We start from the raw sequence: 21,974 nt of genomic DNA, 5'->3' as shown, positions 1-21,974 counted from the left end.
AATACTGTCTCATCAATACTGTCTCATCAATACTGTCTCATCAATACTGTCTCATCAATACCGTATTATATATTGAACCCTCGCGTGGGGCTAGGGCTGGGACCGCGAGTGCAGCAAAAGCGCCTTTTTATTTGAAAACTAAAACATTCGATAAAAGTTTGAGAAACACTCTTCAATATTAGTTTCAGCATTTCTTTCACGCCGTCTGGTAAGCAATACCAGATCGTTATTCAAATTTGCAATTAGATATTCAAATGCTCGTATATTGTCTAAGCATGTGTTTAATCTTCTGTACAGAAAGATGCTGATTAGGTGTCTGAGCAAATACATAATCGATTTCTATGTAAATTAGGAAATGAAACACACAATGAAAGAACTGCGTTGACCATTGGCCCATTGAAAGGGGGCAATGTTTGAAAAAGGCGTCACTAGGAGATGGCTATATGCAGGTCAACTTTTTAAATAGTTAAACGCGTTAAAAAAAAAACGACATCGTCTCTTCCTAATTGCTTTCTACGCATTTTCTTGAACTTATTTACTGTTAGAATCATAGTTTCTTTCTCAACGGCTGCTGCTGCAAGGATTCTCTTATTCACTCTAGAATCACCTCCAGCTAACATATTTTCTCTTATGCACTATCTTAATATTATAGTAGTTACCAGAGCTGATTCACTCTTATTTAACCATGAAAGTAAAAATGTTAAAAACCTTCTTCCCATATTCTCTTGTCATTACAGTTCTCCTATTCCATGTATTCTTCCATCATTCTCCCTGCTCTCTCTGTGTCTCTCATGATGTAATCATGACATTCTCCCTGCTCTCTCTGTGTCTCTCATGATGTAATCATGACATTCTCCCAACACACAACATCTATTCGAGAAGACTCATTATTCCCACGCTTAAGACATGCGCTTGTTTAGCCTTAAGTCTGTGTATTTCCTAATGACCCGCCCCTTCATCTAGACTTCGTCTTCAGCCATCCACCAAAATGTTTTCCGCTCACCAAGTTTGTAGCAATATTTCTAAACTCTCCCGCTATTTACTTTTAACATCTTCACAATGGCCTAGCGCCCACTCTTCCCCTCTCCGTGCATCAACGCCTTCAGGCTCCCATCCTCCCTCACATTCTTCGACTCATCGTCCTGCAATCTTGTTTCTCTATTTTTATTTGTTTGTTCCTTCTAGCGGGCTGGCCCCATGTTTGGGAAGAATGTCTGCAAATTAATGAGCGTAAATTTCTTTCAGATTAACTTCCGAATAAAATAAAAATATAAAAAAAAAAAACGTTTTCAAATCTGCTGATGTTGATGATGTCAGGGCCGGTAATTACGGGGACTCTTGCTTTAAATATGGGAGAGAGAATGTCTCTTCACAGAGTTCACTTTCCTTGGGCTTGATTCATTCTTATATTGATTTCGCGCTGTTTACTCCGCGGGACTCCTGTTCTATTTAAAGGTGATCTGATTATTATCTTTTTTTTTTTTTTTGTTTAAATTCAATGGACGAATGTGTTGGGGATTTGTTTGTTTACAACTTCTTTTTTATTATTGTATGTTGCTATGACGTTTCTTTCTGTAAAACGACGTGAGGCCATTAGGCTAGAGTAGCCTGTAAAAAAAACAAGTCTCCACAGTAAATCTTTGAACAGAAAACGTCCTCAACAAGTTCAAGAGGCTAAAGCTTGGGCAGAGCGCTGCAGAGAGAACAGTACTTCCCGTGGGCGTAGACAGGAATTTTTTCGGGGGGGGGGTTGAACCCCAGCACCACCCCTGGCTACGCCCATGGTACTTCCAGAGCTGTTTAGCCAAAATAATGTATAATTTGGTGCTTTCACAACAGGACAGTAGGCAATGTCTTTTGAAAACTTTCTAAAAATAAAAATCACGTGATCACTACCACGTGTACAAGACTTCTCATCTTCTATTGAGTTTACGTGGAACAAAAGTCTATTTGCTTTGCAGTGTAATAAGTGGTGGGTGTAGTTCAATGATGCTCAACCTTGCTCGACATAGGGGCCATTTTACTTCCAACACTCGAGTCGCGGGCCACATCAACAAAATGAGAAAAAAAACTAAATATAATTAACCTGAAACTATTTGATTAGAAACCCGTGGATCTAGTACCCGTAGCTGAACAATCTTTTATTCGCGGCTCAAATCAAGAATGCCGAAATATTTCTTTGATAATGCCAATTATATTTTGTTTTTTTCGACAGCCGAATTTTCCTTATGAAACAAACATGTTAGCGTATCATCATGTTACACACAAAAAAAAAAAAAAAAGTAAAAATACGTTTACTTCTCCTAGTAGATTCTCATTTCAGAGTCCCATTTTATAAACAAGCAAATGTTAATAAAGGTCATGGTACCAACCCATTAGGGAAAAAATGAGGACCCTAATGTAAGTAAAGATACATCTTTCAACCTTTTTTTTTGGGGAAGGGGGGGGGGGGTCGGATGGAACCACTTTGCGGGTCTGATCTGGCCCGCGGGCCGTATTTTGGGCATCACTGAGTGTAGTTTAATGGATAGAATGGCGGAAAGTGTATTATTAGAAAAGATGAGAGATGAAACAAATAAAAAGTTCTAATAAGACTTTTATTAAGAGTTGAAATAAGAGTTGACTTCAAATTTTAAATAAGAGTCATAATATGACGAAGACAAAGACTGCTTTATTGATCCTTATTGTAATTTGTTATGATTGAAAGGACTCTTTTTCTCAAAAACAACAAACACAAAAACATTCACAAAACTAGAACAGACACTAGAATTATAATAAGATTTGGGATAAGTGTTTTCATTGTGTATATATAGTAGACTTCATCCTACCGTCCATATCCAATTTAGTCATGGATACAGACCTATCACCGAACATTCGAATCCGAACAGTAAAAGCCTTATATATATAAGCATACAAAACAAAAGCAATTTATAGTTGCCCGTTATTCTAGTACTGTAGTGGTGGCTTCCCTTTTAAGCGTTAACCTTTACAAAAACATTATTGACCAAGACGGGCTAGAACGCTTCAAGACCCTGTTCAATACTTTGGTCAGTATCGCGTGTAGCCAGATATTATGGTCTAGACGTGATTATTTTAGCTTTGAGGTATTTCTTTCCTCTCTCTCCCCCTTGGTCCGTGTTGGTCGCTCCAATAGGAAAGTTTCTTCTTTAATTCTACTGCTTTAAACAGAGCAAGTTGACGTGTCAATCATAATAAAATCCTCTATTCTTTTTGCTTCTTTTTTGATATCTGTCCATTCTTCCCACCTTTCCTTTGCCATCAAATCAAACGTCCATTCCATTTCATTGTCCAGTCTTCCATACTGCGCCCATGTTTTTGTTTTCTATTGTTCAATTAAGAAAAAAAAAATCTATAGGCAGGTGACGTTGGCTATCTGCATGGATCACTATATTTGCCCGGCTGCTGTGCTAAATACCCGGAGTTAATCTCTTGTATTAAATCGTTCCAAGCAGAAACAATCGGCCAGGGAAAATTTGTTCTATTCACACTGAACAATCAGCGATTAAGTCATGAAGAAATCTCTAATAATTACGTTTAAAATTATGGGATATTTTTCTGTGCCAATTAGAGCTTAATTTTTTTCCCTAGTCTACAATACAAAGGAAAAGTTTTACGTCTGCTATTAATTGATAGGAAACAAGGATTCAAGTTTTCCCGCTTTTTTTCCTCTCTTTTCATCCTGTGCTTGCTCTACAATGGTGAAACACAATACAATGGAAGAATTAATTTTATATTAATGGTATAAGAGTGTGAGTAAGATATATAGGGCATATAAACTGTATATATAGATTGTAGCGGTCGCCATGCAAGAAATGTAGAAAAATGTTATAGGATGTATATATATTGATACTGATAGTATATATAGATATTATTATAAGTATTAAACTTTTAGTATACATGTACGGTAATTTGAAGATAAAGTATCTTTTTCATTGTCTATTCATAAACAATTCTTTGTATTCATACTTTTCTCTTTCTCTCACTCTCTCACTCTCCCCCTCTCTCTCTCACTCTCCCCCTCTCTCTCTCACTCTCCCTCTCTCTCTCTCACTCTCCCCCCCCTCTCTCTCTCTCTCACTCTCCCCCTCTCTCTCTCACTCTCCCTCTCTCTCTCTCTCACTCTCCCCCTCTCACTCTCCCCCCCCTCTCTCTCTCACTCTCCCCCTCTCTCTCTCCCTCTCCCCTCTCCCTCTCTCCCTCTCACTCTCCCCTCTCTTTCTCACTCTCACTCTCTCTCTCTCACCCCCCCCCCCCATTCTTTCAGTTTTGTTTAAATCTAATCAAAAAGCTTGTCTGAATATTAGCAACTTTGTCGCTTTAATAAGAGAAACATTTTTTTTTTGTTCTGGTATCGAGCAAAAGAGACATAACCTGAACATAGAGACAGACAGAAGAAATAAAATGTATAAAATGGATGACTGGTTTGGTCAGAAGGTAAGATAAATCAATAAATAAGATAGATAGTTTTATTGATACATAAAGTAGATAGACCGACAGATAGATAGAAAGTAGATAAATAGAAAGTAATTCAAACAGTAAGATAAATACATAAATAAATAAGATGGATAAATAGATAGATAAATTAGATAGACAGGCAAACACTCAGACAGACAGAACAGAGATAGATAGATAGATAGATAGATAGATAGATAGATAGATAGATAGATAGATAGATAGATAGATAGATAGATAGATAGATAGACATAACAGAGATAGATAGACAGAACAGAGATAGATAGATAGATAGATAGATAGATAGACAGACAGACAGACAGACAGACAGAGAGTTAAATAGATAGTTAAATAGATAAATAAATAGATAGATAGATAGATAGATAGATAGATAGATAGATAGATAGATAGATAGATAGATATAGGCTGCTACTTAGACATAAGTATTTAATATGCTAAAAAGAAAAGTCAACAAAAGTCTATTTGCGTTCGTCTGACGTAATCCCTTTCAATAGTGGTCAAGAGATTCACGTCTGCGACTTCTCTCTTAAAGATGATAATCTATTCATACCAGCAAAGTCTTTGGTCTGGGGCCATTCATCAAGCTGTCTCTCTCACAACTGGCCGATTCGTGTCCATCTCGCAGGAATATTATTCATACAATGCCTTATTTAACGTTCTGGGCTGATTTGTGGTTTTGTCCGGAATGAATGAGTATACAACGGGGCCGGAGATTGGGGAGGGGTGGGGGGAGAAGGAGAAAGGGGGTCATGTGCGGTATTACCGAAGCGCATTGGTCATGCTGAGCCACATTACGATTCCCGCTACAGAGGGCAATTAAAGATGTGTCCGGAACGCATTTGGCGACGTTACTAGTGTTACTGATTTCCGGAACATGCTTTCTTGCAGTAACTTTGAGTCATCTCTTTGAAGTGAAATCAATCTTATACAAATCTCATTGGTCAGATTGAAGCGTTCGTCTGAAGAAGGAAAGTGAGAGATAAACAAAGTGAATATAAACGGCTCTACAAAGAGAGAAGCGAACAAAGAGACAATCGAATAAAGAGAAAATGGGAACAAAGAGACGAGAGAATAAAGAGAAAAGGGAGAAAAGAAGCGAATGGAAAATCCAACAAGAAGACTTAGAACGTGACAGGTGACCTTGACACATACATAGAACTATTCATGAATCCGACCAGTTACTTTTACTATTTGTCCTACAATTTCACCTATTCCCCCCCCCCCCTTTTTTCTCTCTGTTATTCTATTTGTTTTTTTTTTTGTTTCACTTTCTCTGTTTGTTCTCTTCCTCTATTCTAGGATAGTTTCTACTTTCTCTCTCTTTTTTTGTTTCTCTCTTTTTCCCTTTCACTTTCTCTACTTCTTTCCTCTTTATTTGTCATTCTTTCTTTTTTTACTCATTCTTTCTCTCTTTCTTTATTTTTTTTTCTCACACCCCTCTCTCTCTCACTCGTATATATATACGGTTGCTCTTGTCAGTCTTGTGTACTTAAAATGGACAAGTGCCACCAAAACCTCCACGCACGGACACAACTTGACCATCGTGAGGTAATCCGACCGGTCAAGCCAGATAAAATGTGCATCCATCATCCCACCGTCCCCCCTGGCCAGCGTCCGCGACTCTCCGGCAGCAAGGACTCCCAGGGGATTGCGCCAAGAAATTGTTACTCACGCTAAACGCCCGTGTTAAGACGAAACACACACAAAAAAAAAAGCGCATCGTTCACTCACGCCGTATAAATATTTATATCTGCTGGTCATAGCTAAGCAGTGCGCGCAGTGAAAGCCAGCATAAAGCGCTGCCAGACATCTTCCCCCTGTTCTTTAACATTGATATTCCTGTATGTTTAATTCATCACTTTTGGTCTGTTTGCTAGAGAGATAAAATGGTTACGACTTAGTGTGCTTCTGTTTTTGGCCAAGAAAAACTTTCAGTTAAGCAAAAAAACATTTTGTTGACTCTGATCATTTCCAAGACAGTGGGAGCGTTGGAATACAAAACTTTAGTGACAGGAGAATATTTTGTCAAAAGAATTTCTAAGAAGAGATAATTTATGAGCAGTAAAAAAATGGAAAGATTTATTTCCTAGCGTTTGACGTTCTCCCCAGTAAATATGTAGAGAAGTTTCTACACCAGTAGTAAATATTACCTCGTAGTGTTTAGTATAAATTGCAAATGTAGGTAATGCAATAACTGACAATTTTGTAAGTCATGTTCTTAGAGGTCTGTGTATCTATATCTATATCTTGTTATGGCACGATTGTCACAATTAAAAAAAAAAAAAAAAAAGGAGCTCCGCAGTGATTGCAACAATAAATGCGACGCCTTTCTTCACAGCATTCTTGGCAAGATCTTCGCTAGTGGCGCTCTGGAAGCTGCAAGTGAGAGTTTCCTGGGTCTTTACAGAATTTCCATCAGGTTTCTAGGAGTGGTGGATCCACTATAGACATGATATCCTCTCTACGGCTTCTATAGGAGACATTTAAAAAGAGAGAGAGAGAAATAGGTCAGCCGCTATACATTGTATTTGTTGATCTGATGAAAGCTTCTGAATTAGTCAGCGAAGTAGCCTTTTCAAATTCCTAAGAAAATAGGATCCTCTTCTAAACTACTAAACTTTATTGAATGTTTTCAAGAGGAAGCCAAATGTACAGTGAAATTTAATAGCGCCCAATCAACACCAATTGAGGTCGGCACCTACTCTATTTGTTATATCCTTCTCCTGCCAACTGCCTTATGCTTATGAAGATATCAACGAAGGTGTAGTTTTTCGTATAAAATCATCTACAAGTTTTCAATACGTCAGCTCTATAAGACGGACTAAATCTTTCATTATATACATTTAGTGTTTAATAGTATACTTTTATCATTTATTATATCTCGGGAAATCATCATGTATACACTGTAAGTTTACGAACAATTACCTGGTTCATGACTAGATGAATATATTTCACTGTGCGTGTGTAATTAGTGTAAGAAACATGAGACCTAGAACTATCGACTCGGAGTCTTCCCGAAATACAAACAACGCCTGGCTGTTACGTTAATTAGTTGGGATTGACAGACAAGTGGAGGGGAAAATAAAACAATGAGAGAGAGACAGAGACAGAGAGACATAGAGAGAAAGAGAGACATAGAGAGACAGAGAAAAGAGAACGATACTGAAACATGCTACGATTGAGATTGACTAAAAAAAATACAAAGAGAAATTGAAAGGGAAATATAGAGTTAAAGTGATATAAAAAAATAAAGATAAGAGACAGTAGAGGTGGGATGGTATGAGAGATGGGAGAGGAGGTGATGGTATTAGAGACAGAAGAGGAGGTGATGGTATGAGAGATGGGAGAGGAGGTGATGGTATTAGAGACAGAAGAGGAGGTGATGGTATGAGAGATGGGAGAAGAGGGGATGGTATTAGAGACGGGAGAGGAGGTGATGGTATTAGAGACAGGAGAGGAGGTGATGGTATGAGAGATGGGAGAGGAGGTAATGGTATTAGAGACAGTAGAGGTGGGATGGTATGAGAGATTGGAGAGGAGGTAATGGTATTAGAGACAGGAGAGGAGGTGATGGTATGAGAGATGGGAGAGGAGGTAATGGTATTAGAGACAGGAGAGGAGGTGATGGTATGAGAGATGGGAGAGGAGGTGATGGTATTAGAGACAGAAGAGGAGGTGATGGTATGAGAGATGGGAGAGGAGGTGATGGTATTAGAGACAGAAGAGGAGGTGATGGTATGAGAGATGGGAGAAGAGGGGATGGTATTAGAGACGGGAGAGGAGGTAATGGTATTAGAGACAGGAGAGGAGGTGATGGTATTAGAGACAGGAGAGGAGGTGATGGTATGAGAGATGGGAGAGGAGGTAATGGTATTAGAGACAGTAGAGGTGGGATTGTATGAGAGATTGGAGAGGAGGTAATGGTAGTAGAGACAGGAGAGGAGGTGATGGTATTAGAGACAGGAGAGGAGGTGATGGTATGAGAGATGGGAGAGGAGGTAATGGTATTAGAGACAGGAGAGGAGGTGATGGTATGAGAGACGGGAGAGGAAGTGATGGTATGAGAGACAGGAGAAGAGGTGATGGTATTAGAGACGGAGGAGGGGATGGTATTAGAAACAGGAGAGGAGGTGATGGTATTAGAGACAGGAGAGGAGGTGATGGTATGAGAGATGGGAGAGGAGGTGATGGTATTAGAGACATGAGAGGAGGTGATGGTATGAGAGATGGGAGAGGAGGTGATGTTATGAGAGACAGGGGAGGAGGTGATGGTATTAGAGACGGGAGAGGAGGTGATGGTATTAGAGACGGGAGAGGAGGTGATGGTATTAGAGACGGGAAAGGAGGTGATGGTATTAGAGACGGGAGAGGAGGTGATGGTATTAGAGACGGGAGAGGAGGTGATGGTATTAGAGATGGGAGAGGAGGTGATGGTATGAGATATGGGAGAGGAGGTGATGGTATGAGAGATGGGAGAGGAGGTGATGGTATGAGAGAAGGGAGAGGAGGTGATGGTATGAGAGACGGGAGAGGAGGTGATGGTATTAGAGACAGGAGAGGTGGTGATGGTATGAGAGAAGGGAGAGGAGGTGATGGTATGAGAGACGGGAGAGGAGGGGATGGTATGAGAGAAGGGAGAGGAGGTTATGGTATGAGAGACGGGAGAGGAGGTGATGGTATTAGAGACAGTAGAGGTGGGATGGTATGAGAGAAGGGAGAGGAGGTGATGGTCTGAGAGACAGGAGAGAGGTTGATAGTATGAAAAACAGAAAAGGTTGGGGATGGTCTGAGAGACAGGAGAGAGGTTGATAGTATGAAAAACAGAAAAGGTTGGGGATGGTATGAGAGACAGGAGAGAGGTTGATAGTATGAGAGACAGAAAAGGTTGGGGATGGTATGAGAGACAGGAGAGAGGTTGATAGTATGAAAAACAGAAAAGGTTGGGGATGGTCTGAGAGACAGGAGAGAGGTTGATAGTATGAAAAACAGAAAAGGTTGGGGATGGTCTGAGAGACAGGAGTGAGGTTGATAGTATGAAAAACAGAAAAGGTTGGGGATGGTATGAGAGACAGGAGAGAGGTTGATAGTATGAGAGACAGAAAAGGTTGGGGATGGTATGAGAGACGACTGGGGATGGTATGAGAGACGGGAGAAGTGAGATGGTATATGAGACTCATAGACCAAATACACGTCATTATCAAATATTGTTTTTATTTAGTCTCTGGGCAACAGTGTTTATTGAATGGATTATCCCCCCTCCCCTGAACAGTAACTCTTTCTGTCCTGGTTTCATCTCTTAAGTACCATCTCTAGCTCAACTGTGGAGTAGATGTTGCACAACAGAAGAGAGTCATTAGCCAACTCATAATCGAACCCCCCCCCCTCATCTTTTCACTCTCTCTGTTTTTTCATCCGGAATATTTCTCCACTATTAGTTTTAAGTCTTACCGTCAAAGTTGATCAAAACTCCTCGGCTCATTTCAATTGTATTATGAAATCTACATAAGAAGAAATGTTGGCGAGAACAAGCTTAATGAGTTAATTAAAACCAGATTTATCAAGATTAAGAAACTTAAATTTTTATGAAATGTTTTTTTCTTTTCTTTTTTTTTTTTTTTTTTTGGTCTTTAAAAAAAAAGGATTTTCATTTTCATTTGAGAATTGGAAGGATAAGCCTTTTTTTGTATTGATGTATTTTTTTTTAAATATTAAATCCTCATTCCTTACGTCACTCAATGTTTCTCTCTAACGCAATGTTTATCCTCCTATTTGTTCTCTATGTATTCAGTAGATAAGCTTCAACTTCCTTGGCTCAGATACATGACTCGTTAGTGGTCATTCTATTTTACATCACACATCAAACCTAGTGTTACTTTGTATCTGGACATTCAGTTGTTGTTTGTTTCCTGTACACTTGAATGATCTAAATGGCCGCCGTTATCAGCTCTGGCTACCACAACCTTAACCTACCCTTTGGTTCATTATATATATATATGGCTTCTCCTTCGTAGTCGAAGATGAGCACATATTTCATTTCCTATGGACTCAAAGATGGCTGTAAAGTCCCATCCTCGCTTTAAATAGCTGGCCGCATGTGTGGCTTGGGTGGGTTAGGTTAGTTGTAGATAGGCCTGCTTCTTCTCTCAGCTTTTTGTTGGTTCGGTTCGGCGCTCTTTCGCCCTGGCCACTCTTCTTGCTTCAAATCTTGAGACTCCGAGACTCACAGCTTCACGCCATACATTATTAAGAATGGTCAGCATATTTTAAACAGGTTGTATGCGCCACAGCATATTTTAAACAGGTTGTATGCACCACAGCATATTTTAAACAGGTTGTATGCACCACAGCATATTTTAAACAGGTTGTATGCACCACAGCATATTTTAAACAGGTTGTATGCACCACAGCATATTTTAAACAGGTTGTATGCACCACAGCATATTTTAAACAGGTTGTATGCACCACAGCATATTTTAAACAGGTTGTATGCACCACAGCATATTTTAAACAGGTTGTATGCACCACAGCATATTTTAAACAGGTTGTATGCACCACAGCATATTTTAAACAGGTTGTATGCACCACAGCATATTTTAAACAGGTTGTATGCACCACAACATATTTTAAACAGGTTGTATGCACCACAGCATATTTTAAACAGGTTGTATGCACCACAGCATATTTTAAACAGGTTGTATGCACCACAGCATATTTTAAACAGGTTGTATGCACCACAGCATATAGAATGTACAACATGGAGGAATAGGGCATCCCTCGTCCTGTACCGCAACAGGCTAAAAGACTTTTAGCAAAAGTGTAATTCTGTTTGGGACCCTCTCAAGAAAACACCAAGGAACCCATGTAAAATCGAGACGAGAAATTTATTTAAAAAAAAATATTTCCATTTAACACCAATAGTTGTTTCCATTTTCTTAGACTTAATGTATGACAATAGGTTTTTGTTGTTATCCTTATATATTACATTGTTTATGTATTCATTCTGCAGCTGTCTGGTTACTTTTGGGGTTAGGTGTTTAATTTTAAGATACTTTTTATAAACTCTTTCTGCCTTAATTTCTTAAATTTTCTATGAAATGTTTTCCTTCATATTAGAAAGCTTCTTTAATCTATTATTTAACCAGCATTTATTTATTTTGTTTTACGAGTGTGTAGTTGGTATACGGTTTTCTATAATGTTTTTAAGATGGTTTTTAATGAAACTCCAGAGGTCGTCAACTGGTTGGTTAATGTCTTTTTTTGATGAGAATGTTTGTTGAAAGTTTAATGCAGCTTGATGTAGTTGTGTTGGTTTGCATCTGTTCCAGGGTAAGATTTTTTTTTATCTGACTAATGCTATCATGGTCTGATAGACCAGGGAAAATATCATAATCTACTACTAATCCAGGTCTGTTGGTTAAGTAGAGATCTAATGGGTTGTTTATACTTTATACACATTTGAGACCAAAAGAAAATCCGATGCCGAGGACAAACGCAGACGTCGAAAAGAAAATCTAAATCGACCACCTGCGAACAATGGTTATGCTTGCCCTGGATGTGGCAAAATATGTAGGTAGCTGTGACTGCGTAGCCACGGGAAATACTGCACTCCTCACTAATCTTCGGACTCGAAGACAAGCCTTATTAATGTGCTGTTTAATCTAGTTGTTTATTTTTATGATTTGATCTATATGCATGACTAAATGCATGACGCGTAGGATGTAATCATCTTCTTTTTTCAAGTAACGTCTGTATTATATAAGATAGTAAATCATGTAAATTTAGAAAAATTTAAGGAATGAAGACTTAAAAAGGAAAGTAGCAATTATACATACATCACTGAACCATGAATCACTAATACTAAGAAAATAGTACACAGCTTAATGAAATATTCCGAAAGATACAAAGATAAAGGCGAATGTCTTATTCCATAGGTTTTGACCGATATGCCGCTCCTCTAGTTTGTTGACCGATTCGGTGGGGTGTTGGGCGGATGGCATCAATCACGCCCCCCCCCCTTGACTCTAACCCTTCGAGTGGGGGGGGGGGGGGTTAAATGTTTATTTGTAGATATCACAGTTTGTTAACAGAATTAGATATCTATATGATGTAAGCTACTTATTGATATTTATTTTAGAAATCACAGTTTGTTAACAGAATTAGTTAGATATCTATATGATGTAAGCAGCTACTTATTGATATTTTAACATTTTTAATGTGGGCAGATTCTGTGGGATCCGGGAGAAAGGGCGATTACACATCTACCCTTTGAGGGCAGAAATCATAGCTTGTGAACAAATTGGTTGAACATCTATATAATTTAATTTTTTTATTATGTCGCTCCCCTGTGGTATGCTGCCGATTCAGTGGAGTTGGGGGGGGGGGAGCGATTGAATCTACAACTTATTGAATCTACAACTTATTGAATCTACAACTTATTGGATCTACAACTTATTGAATCTACAACTTATTGAATCTACAACTTATTGAATCTACAACTTATTGGATCTACAACTTATTGAATCTACAACTTATTGAATCTACAACTTATTGAATCTACAACTTATTGAATCTACAACTTATTGAATCTACAACTTATTGAATCTACAACTTATTGGATCTACAACTTATTGACTCTACAACTTATTGAATCTACAACTTATTGAATCTACAACTTATTGAATCTACAACTTATTGAATCTACAACTTATTGAATCTACAACTTATTGAATCTACAACTTATTGAATCTACAACTTATTGTTTTTAAGTGAATACTTTCTTTTCTTACCGCGCTTTCCAAATAAAAGCATCAAAACCAATCACTAATGTAGATCAGATCAGAACCATGCATATATCCTCCCCCCCCCCTCTCCCGGACTGGTCCATTGTCTCGCTGACGGATGTAAAGAATGCACACATCTGAATAACGCCCAGTGCAAACTGTGTTAAAATGTTCCTTCCCTTGACAAACGAGCCCCCGTCTAGATTTGATCAATACATCAAACATACGGCTACATTGGACACACGGCTTGCCATAAAGGAAGGAATGAAATAAAATAAACAAATGTAAATTCTTCTTCTTCTGGAGGTTCCATAAAAGCGAGTTGGTCGATTTCAGTTTCTCTTCAAAAGAGAGTAACATTTAAAAGGGGGGAAAACTGTAATACAAAAAAAAAATGCAAATGTTTTTTTTTCACTCACCCATTTTCGAGGATGGAAAAAAAGAAATCAAATTTGCAGTTGTCAATTTACAGTTGGCGTCTACTGAACTCACGTTTGCAGTGTCTTATGGCCTGTTATTTTCTTCATAATGTTTGTTTTCTTAAATTATTTTCATATTGAAGTTGAACTTTTTTTTGTATGAAAGGGAACGAAAATCAAATAAAAAAGATGCAAATGGAAAAATGAGATACATATTCTAAGGGCACATAATATTCAAAAGAAGATGAAATATAAGCTGTGCATTATGGGAGAGAAGGAGATAGAGAAAGAGAGAGGATTAATTCACCACAGAGAGACATTATGGGAGAGAGAGAAAGAATTCCATATACTGAGGGACATTAAAAGAAAAACTGGCAGAGAGAGAAAGAAAGAATTCCATTTACAGAGACATTATGAGCGAGCGAGCGAGAGGGACAGAGTGAGAGAGAGAGAGATAGACAGAGAGAGAGAGAGAGAAAGTAAGAGAAATATATGAATCCAGAATATTTGAACAAGAAAAAGAAAAGGAACTCTAAAAGATAATTCTCTTGTTACAACAGTTACTTCCCATGTTGTGTCAACAAAATACTAATGGTTAATATTGATGAGACGGACTGCTGATGATTTGTACAGCTACTACGACATTGATCCCACCTGTCCTAGCCCTCCAAGATTCACACTATCTTGACTGTCTACCCATACCATCCAAGGAATAGTAGCTATATCTGAATGTAGTGCTAATGTTTTATCAGCCAGACACATAAAACTTTTTAAAATTTTTTTATCAGTTTAGGAAAGAAAAAAAAGATCTGGTAGCCTTGAATTAAGAAATAGATTCTCTAAACAGAAAGACAATTTTAGTTTAGATCAGCGGTTCTCAACCTTTATAGCTCGGCGACTCCTTTTTTACAATTCACAACAATGCGGCGACCAACCTAAGTAAAATTATTTTCGTCTATAAACATAAAAAACTGTGCTTTGGCTAATGGTATAAGACGTAGTCCAAATGTGAATAATTGTTATGTCTAGTCTGGAAAACCCATGTATCGCAAAAAATATATTATTGAAAATTAAAGAGAACAAATCGGGTTATCACTGCCACACTTCTACACCAGACTTCAGTTATTGAAAAAAAAAAAGAGAAATTATTTTTGCTTTATCGCAATAAATTATTAAATTTACGCTTTTGTTCTCCGGAACACCTTCATCTTTGACTGTGAATGAACGTCTGGCTGGTGCAAAGGGTACGTCAGATTAAAAACAAAATTAGGTTTTCGATCATACGATGGTCTTAGGCGACTCCGGCAAATCGTCATTTGACCGAGGGGTAGCGACTCAAACGTTGAGAACCCCTGGTTTAGAATATGTTCAGAATCTATTCAGGATCTCTATTAAGGGCTTCATAATGAAATGTACTATAAAAGGTGTCCATGCATACTTTTTGTTGCTGAATCATCTTTTTGTCATTTTTCTTTTACTTACTGCTATTCATGTTCTTGGACAATGTCTTGCATTGGTTCAGCAGCTTAAATTTCTATAGAAGAATGGAAACGTCTACCTCGGTATTTACAAAGTGAGACACAAGACTAGTGCTTTGTTGGTGTTGTACTGAACTCAGTGAGAGTCTGTGCTTACAAAGTGAGACACAAGACTAGTGCTTTGTTAGTGTTGTACTGAACTCACTGAGAGTCTGTGCTTACAAAGTGAGACACAAGACTAGTGCTTTGTTAGTGTTGTACTGAACTCACTGAGAGTCTGTGCTTACAAAGTAAGACACAAGACTAGTGCTTTGTTAGTGTTGTACTGAACTCACTGAGAGTCTGTGCTTACAAAGTAAGACACAAGACTAGTGCTTTGTTGGTGTTGTACTGAACTCACTGAGAGTCTGTGCTTACAAAGTGAGACACAAGACTAGTGCTTTGTTGGTGTTGTACTGAACTCACTGAGAGTCTGTGCTTACAAAGTAAGACACAAGACTAGTGCTTTGTTAGTGTTGTACTGAACTCAGTGAGAGTCTGTGCTTAAAAAGTGAGACACAAGACTAGTGCTTTGTTGGTGTTGTACTGAACTCACTGAGAGTCTGTATTTACAAAGTGAGACACAAGACTAGTGCTTTGTTAGTGTTGTACTGAACTCACTGAGAGTCTGTGCTTACAAAGTAAGACACAAGACTAGTGCTTTGTTGGTGTTGTACTGAACTCAGTGAGAGTCTGTGCTTACAAAGTTAGACACAAGACTAGTGCTTTGTTGGTGTTGTACTGAACTCAGTGAGAGTCTGTGCTTACAAAGTGAGACACAAGACTAGTGCTTTGTTGGTGTTGTACTGAACTCAGTGAGAGTCTGTGCTTATCCTAAAACCTTAAGAAAGTTCAGTTTTGAAGGTACACATCTCTCATATCTCATCTGTCCCTTGACTACGTCGTAGGGGTGCTGTGACAGTTCGTAAGGGGGGGGGGGGAGCTGTGACAGTTCGTAGGGGTGCTGTGACAGTTCGTAGGGGTGCTATGACAGTTCGTAAGGGGGAGGGGCTGTGACAGTTCGTAGGGGTGCTGTGACAGTTCGTAGGGGTGCTATGACAGTTCGTAAGGGGGAGGGGCTGTGACAGTTCGTAGGGGTGCTATGACAGTTCGTAAAGGGGGGGGGAGCTGTGACAGTTCGTAGTGGGGAGGGGCTATGACAGTTCGTAGGGGTGCTGTGACAGTTCGTAGGGGTGCTATGACAGTTCGTAAGGGGGAGGGGCTGTGACAGTTCGTAGGGGTGCTGTGACAGTTCGTAGTGGGGAGCTATGACAGTTCGTAAGGGGGAGGGGCTGTGACAGTTCGTAGGGGTGCTATGACAGTTCGTAAGGGGGAGGGGCTGTGACAGTTCGTAGGGGTGCTGTGACAGTTCGTAGTGGGGAGCTATGACAGTTCGTAAGGGGGAGGGGCTGTGACAGTTCGTAGGGGTGCTGTGACAGTTCGTAGTGGGGAGCTATGACAGTTCGTAAGGGGGAGGGGCTGTGACAGTTCGTAGGGGTGCTGTGACAGTTCGTAGTGGGGAGCTATGACAGTTCTTAGGGGTGCTGTGACAGTTCGTAGTGGGGAGATGTGACAGTTCGAAGGGGGGCTGTGACAGTTCGTAGGGGTGCTATGACAGTTCGTAGGGGTGCTATGACAGCTCGTAGTGGGGAGCTGTGACAGTTCGTAAGGGAAGGGGGGCTGTGACAGTTCGTAGGGAGGGGGCTGTGACAGTTTGTAGGGGAGGCTGTGACAGTTTGTAGGGGAGGCTGTGACAATTTGTAGGGGGGGGGGGGCTGTGATATTTCGTAGGGGCTTAAACAGTTCGTAATAGGATGTGACAGTTCGTGAGGTGCTGTGACAGTTCGAAAGGGTTCTGTGACTGTTCGCGTAACCAAATCCCTATATTTTTCCTGGTCTGCAGCTGATCATAGCAGGACATCAAGAGAAAAAACCGGTCCATCCTTTCACGTTATTCAGACAGGCTTTTCTTTGGACGACCCTTTCTGCGTGCTCCCTCCCTTGTACTTTGAAAGATAACTTTTGACAGCAAGTTATGCCTTACAATATGAACGAACCAGCTCAGCTTTCGCCTTTTCACAGTATGCACAGTAACCACAGTAACCACAGTAACCACAGTAACCACAGTAACCACAGTATGCACAGTATGCACAGTAACCACAGTATCCACATTTACCACAGTATCCACATTTACCACAGTATCCACATTAACCACAGTATCCACAGTAACCACAGTATCCACAGTAACCACAGTATCCACAGTAACCACAGTATCCACAGTAACCACAGTAACCACAGTATCCACAGTAACCACAGTATCCACAGTAAACACAGTATCCACAGTATTCACAGTAACCACAGTATCCACAGTAACCACAGTATCCACAGTAACCACAGTTTCCACAGTAACAACAGTATCCACATTAACAACAGTATCCACAGAATCCACAGTTCCTCAAATCTCATTCGTTGACTCATTACAATATTTCAGAGTATTTCAGTTTTTTTTTGTGGAAAGCCCTTATCAACTCACCCCGTCTGTCGGTCTGTCTGGTACACATTTTGTCTCCCACTTCCTAATGTCGGATCAAGTTGGCATTTTGCAGTTATTCATAGTCAATGACAATAAACAGAATCCACTAAAACATTAACCCATTAAATCATCAATGAGTGGTAACTAATTACCTTTGTTTTGTCTAGAAACGGTGAGTTAAACCTTGAAGTAGATCTAGATAATAATAATAATAATTTTATTTATAAAGCGCTATTAACAAACAAAATGTAGGCTCAAGGCGCTGTAATAACATTACAAACACAAATACGACAATTGAAATCGTAAACTAATCTAAAAAAGTTTTAAACAAGTAGGTCTTAATGTTCTTCTTAAAAGTGGTATAGCATGTTGTCTGTCTGAGATCAATGGGGAGTGAGTTCCAAACCTTTGGTCCGTGCACTGAAAAAGCCTGCAGACAGTAGCTTTTAAGGGAGAAACGTGGCACCACTAAAAGCGTTGAGTCCATTGAGCGCAGGGCTATATCTCAAAGAGTTCTAAATCAGATACATGTAATGAAGGTACCAATAACTAGTTACTTTCTTATACAATGTCAACTGGCATAATTCTAGAGTCGTTAGTTTCATCATTACTTTTTAAAGCTCCCGGCAGAAAAAAACAACAACAACTAATTTAGCATCGATGTAGCTATTACAGACTAAAACCAACTGACTATCCCAGTGACTTCAAATCGTTGCAGCCTTTCAATTTGGATGCTGACACAATGATGTCAAGAGAACGACATCCAACATTAGACTTTTTGTTTGTTGTTAGATCTGATCTAATAGCCTTTTAGTGGCAATCTCATCTTCCAGACAGTTTTGAGTCGAATCTTTTATTGATTTCTTTGAACTGCGATACACGACTCAATTACTACAAGAAAAAAAAAAAGAAGTTTTATTCGATCGATGGCATTGAGAAACTTTAAACGATCACGAAGTGTGTGTTTGTATTGATCTAATCATGTCATTTAGGGAACGTTCGTTTCTTAGACAATGTCACGGAATAAATCATAATGGCTAGTTTAGACATAGTGGGGTTTTAAACTATTAAATATATCAATGAAAAACAAAAATTGCTTTATTGCTGGTATAGTAAAATAAGATGAAACAAAAAACAAAACAAGTAATATACATTTTCAGAATACCTCGACTCGTACCTTCGTGGAAAAACTTTCTGGGTAAAAAAAAATCAACAGATTTAGAAGTTAAGAGAGGGGAGGGGATACCCTAATTCGATAAACGATCCCATTACGTCTGTTCTACTATGGATGAGGGAGTCATATTGTTATGAAACCAATTTGTAACTTTGTTTTGTAGAAATAAAAAAGTTTCCAGTTCTGAATGAAGTTTTATGGATGATACAATATTGATACAATATTGAGTTCTTCACGTGTGGGCTATGGAACGACTTCTTCACACCTTTAGTCTCTCAAGTCATTCCAAAATGTATTAAATCTGTAAAAAAAAAAAAAGGTTTTAATAATTTAGGCATTGAGTAAAACCCAGTTTGTAATAACCGTATACTACAATTGAGGGTCTGTATGGTATGTAACGGATGCATGTGTAAGTCAGATGTAGCTGAAGTATTTCTAAAGATGATTATTTAGACTAAGTGCGTGCGTGCCTTGTTGAGTGTATTACGACTGCGAGTTCGGGACATGAACATCACGTTACAAGATTGAACAGGTACTAAACAGGAACACAGACTCAATGACTCAAGGTAAACTTCAAACAAACGTTTATTACAGAATGGGCCACAGTCTAGTCTGTCACTATAAAACGATGTTATCCCCTCAAGAGTCTAGCGGTAACTGATTTCTAAATGTCAATCTTAACCTCTAACCCCAAAGTCTATGTCGTCATTCTAAAATATCCGTTCACTGTCAGTACATTAAAGTGCGCCACCCAACTAACTAAACTAGCTATCTAACAGGTACTTATATTTCATTTGAATAATAGATACTTCGGTTTAATGCATCGACTTTTTTTTTTACCGGTAGCACTACGCTTTGGTCGTCCATATCAAACAAATATTTTTTTATTTTTTTTTGCGCATATAACCCGCGGGTTATACATGTTGTGGGTTTTTTTTTTTTTTTATCAAAACGGATGGCAGCTGTGTGGGCAATATAAAGGTGACGGCTTTACAAAATGTATTTTACTCATAACTATAGCATCACGTAAACGATGGACATACCGGTGTGTCTTTCTACCTCCTGGTCCACTGTGTGAGAGTGAAATGAACGCCGGAAAGCTTTAGGAACATCTCATTATAAGCTTCTAGAAAACAATTAGTACAGATGCAGCAGAGAATTTTGAATATATATACCAGTCATCAAGTGTGACAAGTTTACAGCTATTATTGACTTACTTCTAGAGCTTATTAAAATGGAAACTCTAGAAGGATTTACTCCTAGCTTGACCATAAATGGACGCTGCAGCTAGAGCAGTGGGCATGGAAATCAGTGATTAAAAGAGCAACGTATTAATTTTTGGAGGAGATAGTACGAGATGTTGCGTACAGAAGAATGGCCAAACATTAGAATATTTGAAAGTAAAACAAAGAAATAAATTTAAATTTGGCTATAAATTTGAAGAAAAAAACAAACACCTTAGTCAGGTGTGTACTGATAACTAGATCTACGTGTTTTTGTTTTGTTTTTCAAACGTTAAAGTTGATTAAAGTTTTTCTTATATTTGACGTAAATCTAATTTGGATTATATCAAGATTCTAGATCTAGAAGTGCATCTACATCTTGAATAGATCTAAGGAGTTCTAAATCAGAAGTCTAAATCTAGCACTGGATGTCTATATAACAAAAGTACCAATATAGGATTATTTAATTACACATTACCCGCTGGCCTAATGGGCAGAATCCTTCGCACAAGGAACTGACGTTGTCGAAATTATTTTAAACTGTATAATGGAAGTATAATCTTTTTTTTTTCTAAATGTATTTTTTTTCTAGTTTTAAAAATGTAGTTTTTTTTAATGTTTTTCTGATTAAAGATTGTATAATGTTCTTACAGTCAAACGAAAGATTTCAGATGGCGCATTTGTTTGTTTTTAATCATTAAAATGTAGCCAGAGAAGGTAAACAAAATATTGTGGACAGTTTACAGATGCAGGTTAAATGAACAGGAGGAGGCCTACCAGTGTATTATTTGTTAATATGCTATTGTGTAATCTATTATGTGATCTGGAGTCCCCGTGTTTGGCCATTAGCCAGACAACATGGTCATTGTGCATCCGAAATCAATGCAATATTCATAATGCGTTTGTTTGCCGCTGATTAGACAAGAAGATCATGTCTTCAGCACAAAGTCCGTCATGAGCGCCACGATGCTATCTTCATTCGGAACTGGTGGATGGGGCGCTAGGGTACAATCATTTTTAGCGGCCCCCGTAAGGGGAAAAAGCCGCTATTTTTTTGTTGAGTTTTTGTGTAATAATTTCTGAGAGCATTTTACATTGTAGAGGGCAGATAAATTGTAACAATTTATGTTGGACGTGTAAATTGATGTAGTACTTATTCGTATAATAGGTTTTAGCAGAATTTAGGTCATTGGTTAACATGCATGACTAAATGCATGACGCGTAGGACGTAACTATCTTCTATTTTTTTTTGAAGTAACGTCTGTATTATATAAGATAAGATAATAATCTCCTGTGTTGGTGGGCCATGTGTGTTGGAAGTAAAGACAGAGAATTAGAAAAAGAAAAAAGACTTTTAACTTTATTAGCCAATTAGATTTTAATTTATTAGCCAACTATTGTATAATTATGTTGTCTTTATTCCCACGTGTTCTATAATTAACCCGCTTTCTCACATCTTGTCTAAAAAAAAATAATCAAAGGTAACAAACGAGGTCGATGCATAAAATTTGCATAAGCTTACGGAAACCAAGAAAATTCAACACACACACACACACACACTTACACACACATAATACTGTAGGGCTCAATTAATGATGTGCGATCTAATTAGCTGGAAATAGATCAGTTCATACCGGCGAATTATAAGTGCATCTACACACGGGTGTGGATATAGTTTAGTGATGGAACAATATTTATAACGTGAATGAAACAAAGACCCTGAGACTAGAACAATATATAAATATTCTGGCGTGCTATTTTTTCTTAAGCTTTTATTTTGTTTCTAAACTCCAAACTGAGGGATGATGAGTTCGAATCTAGATGAAAACAAAAA

The 21,974-nt window shown here is 38.5% G+C and overlaps 2 protein-coding genes across 2 annotated transcripts; one reads left to right on the top strand and one right to left on the bottom strand.

The window, feature by feature from the left end:
* Nucleotides 1–7,990: 7,990 nt before the first annotated feature.
* LOC129927829 (uncharacterized) lies at nucleotides 7,991–9,973 on the bottom strand. Its single transcript, XM_056039354.1, has 2 exons — nucleotides 9,943–9,973; nucleotides 7,991–9,225 (listed from the first exon to the last, which is right to left on the bottom strand). Exons 1-2 carry the CDS (start codon nucleotides 9,971–9,973, stop codon nucleotides 7,991–7,993), a joined length of 1,266 nt encoding a protein of 421 aa, XP_055895329.1.
* A 7,272-nt stretch (nucleotides 9,974–17,245) lies between these two features.
* Nucleotides 17,246–17,683, top strand: LOC129927828 (uncharacterized protein C10orf62 homolog). The gene has a single exon (XM_056039353.1). The coding sequence runs from the start codon at nucleotides 17,246–17,248 to the stop codon at nucleotides 17,681–17,683; it is 438 nt and encodes a 145-aa protein (XP_055895328.1).
* The last annotated feature ends 4,291 nt before the right edge of the window (nucleotides 17,684–21,974 follow it).

This window comes from Biomphalaria glabrata, chromosome 8 (assembly GCF_947242115.1).
Source record: "Biomphalaria glabrata chromosome 8, xgBioGlab47.1, whole genome shotgun sequence".
Classification (NCBI taxonomy): Eukaryota; Metazoa; Mollusca; class Gastropoda; family Planorbidae; genus Biomphalaria; species Biomphalaria glabrata.
The sequence above is the reverse complement of the archived record's forward strand: the minus strand, read 5'-3'. Positions and strand labels throughout refer to the sequence as shown.

Excerpts from the sequence above, each read along its gene's own strand:
- LOC129927829 (XM_056039354.1), bottom strand. The coding sequence starts at position 9,973 with ATGAGCCGAGGAGTTTTGATCAACTTTGACG. Across the intron at positions 9,226-9,942 it reads AGTTTTGATCAACTTTGACG|ACCATCACCTCCTCTCCCTT; the intron begins GTAAGACTTAAA and ends CCTGTCTCTCAG.
- LOC129927828 (XM_056039353.1), top strand. The coding sequence starts at position 17,246 with ATGCCTTACAATATGAACGAACCAGCTCAGCTTTCGCCTTTTCACAGT.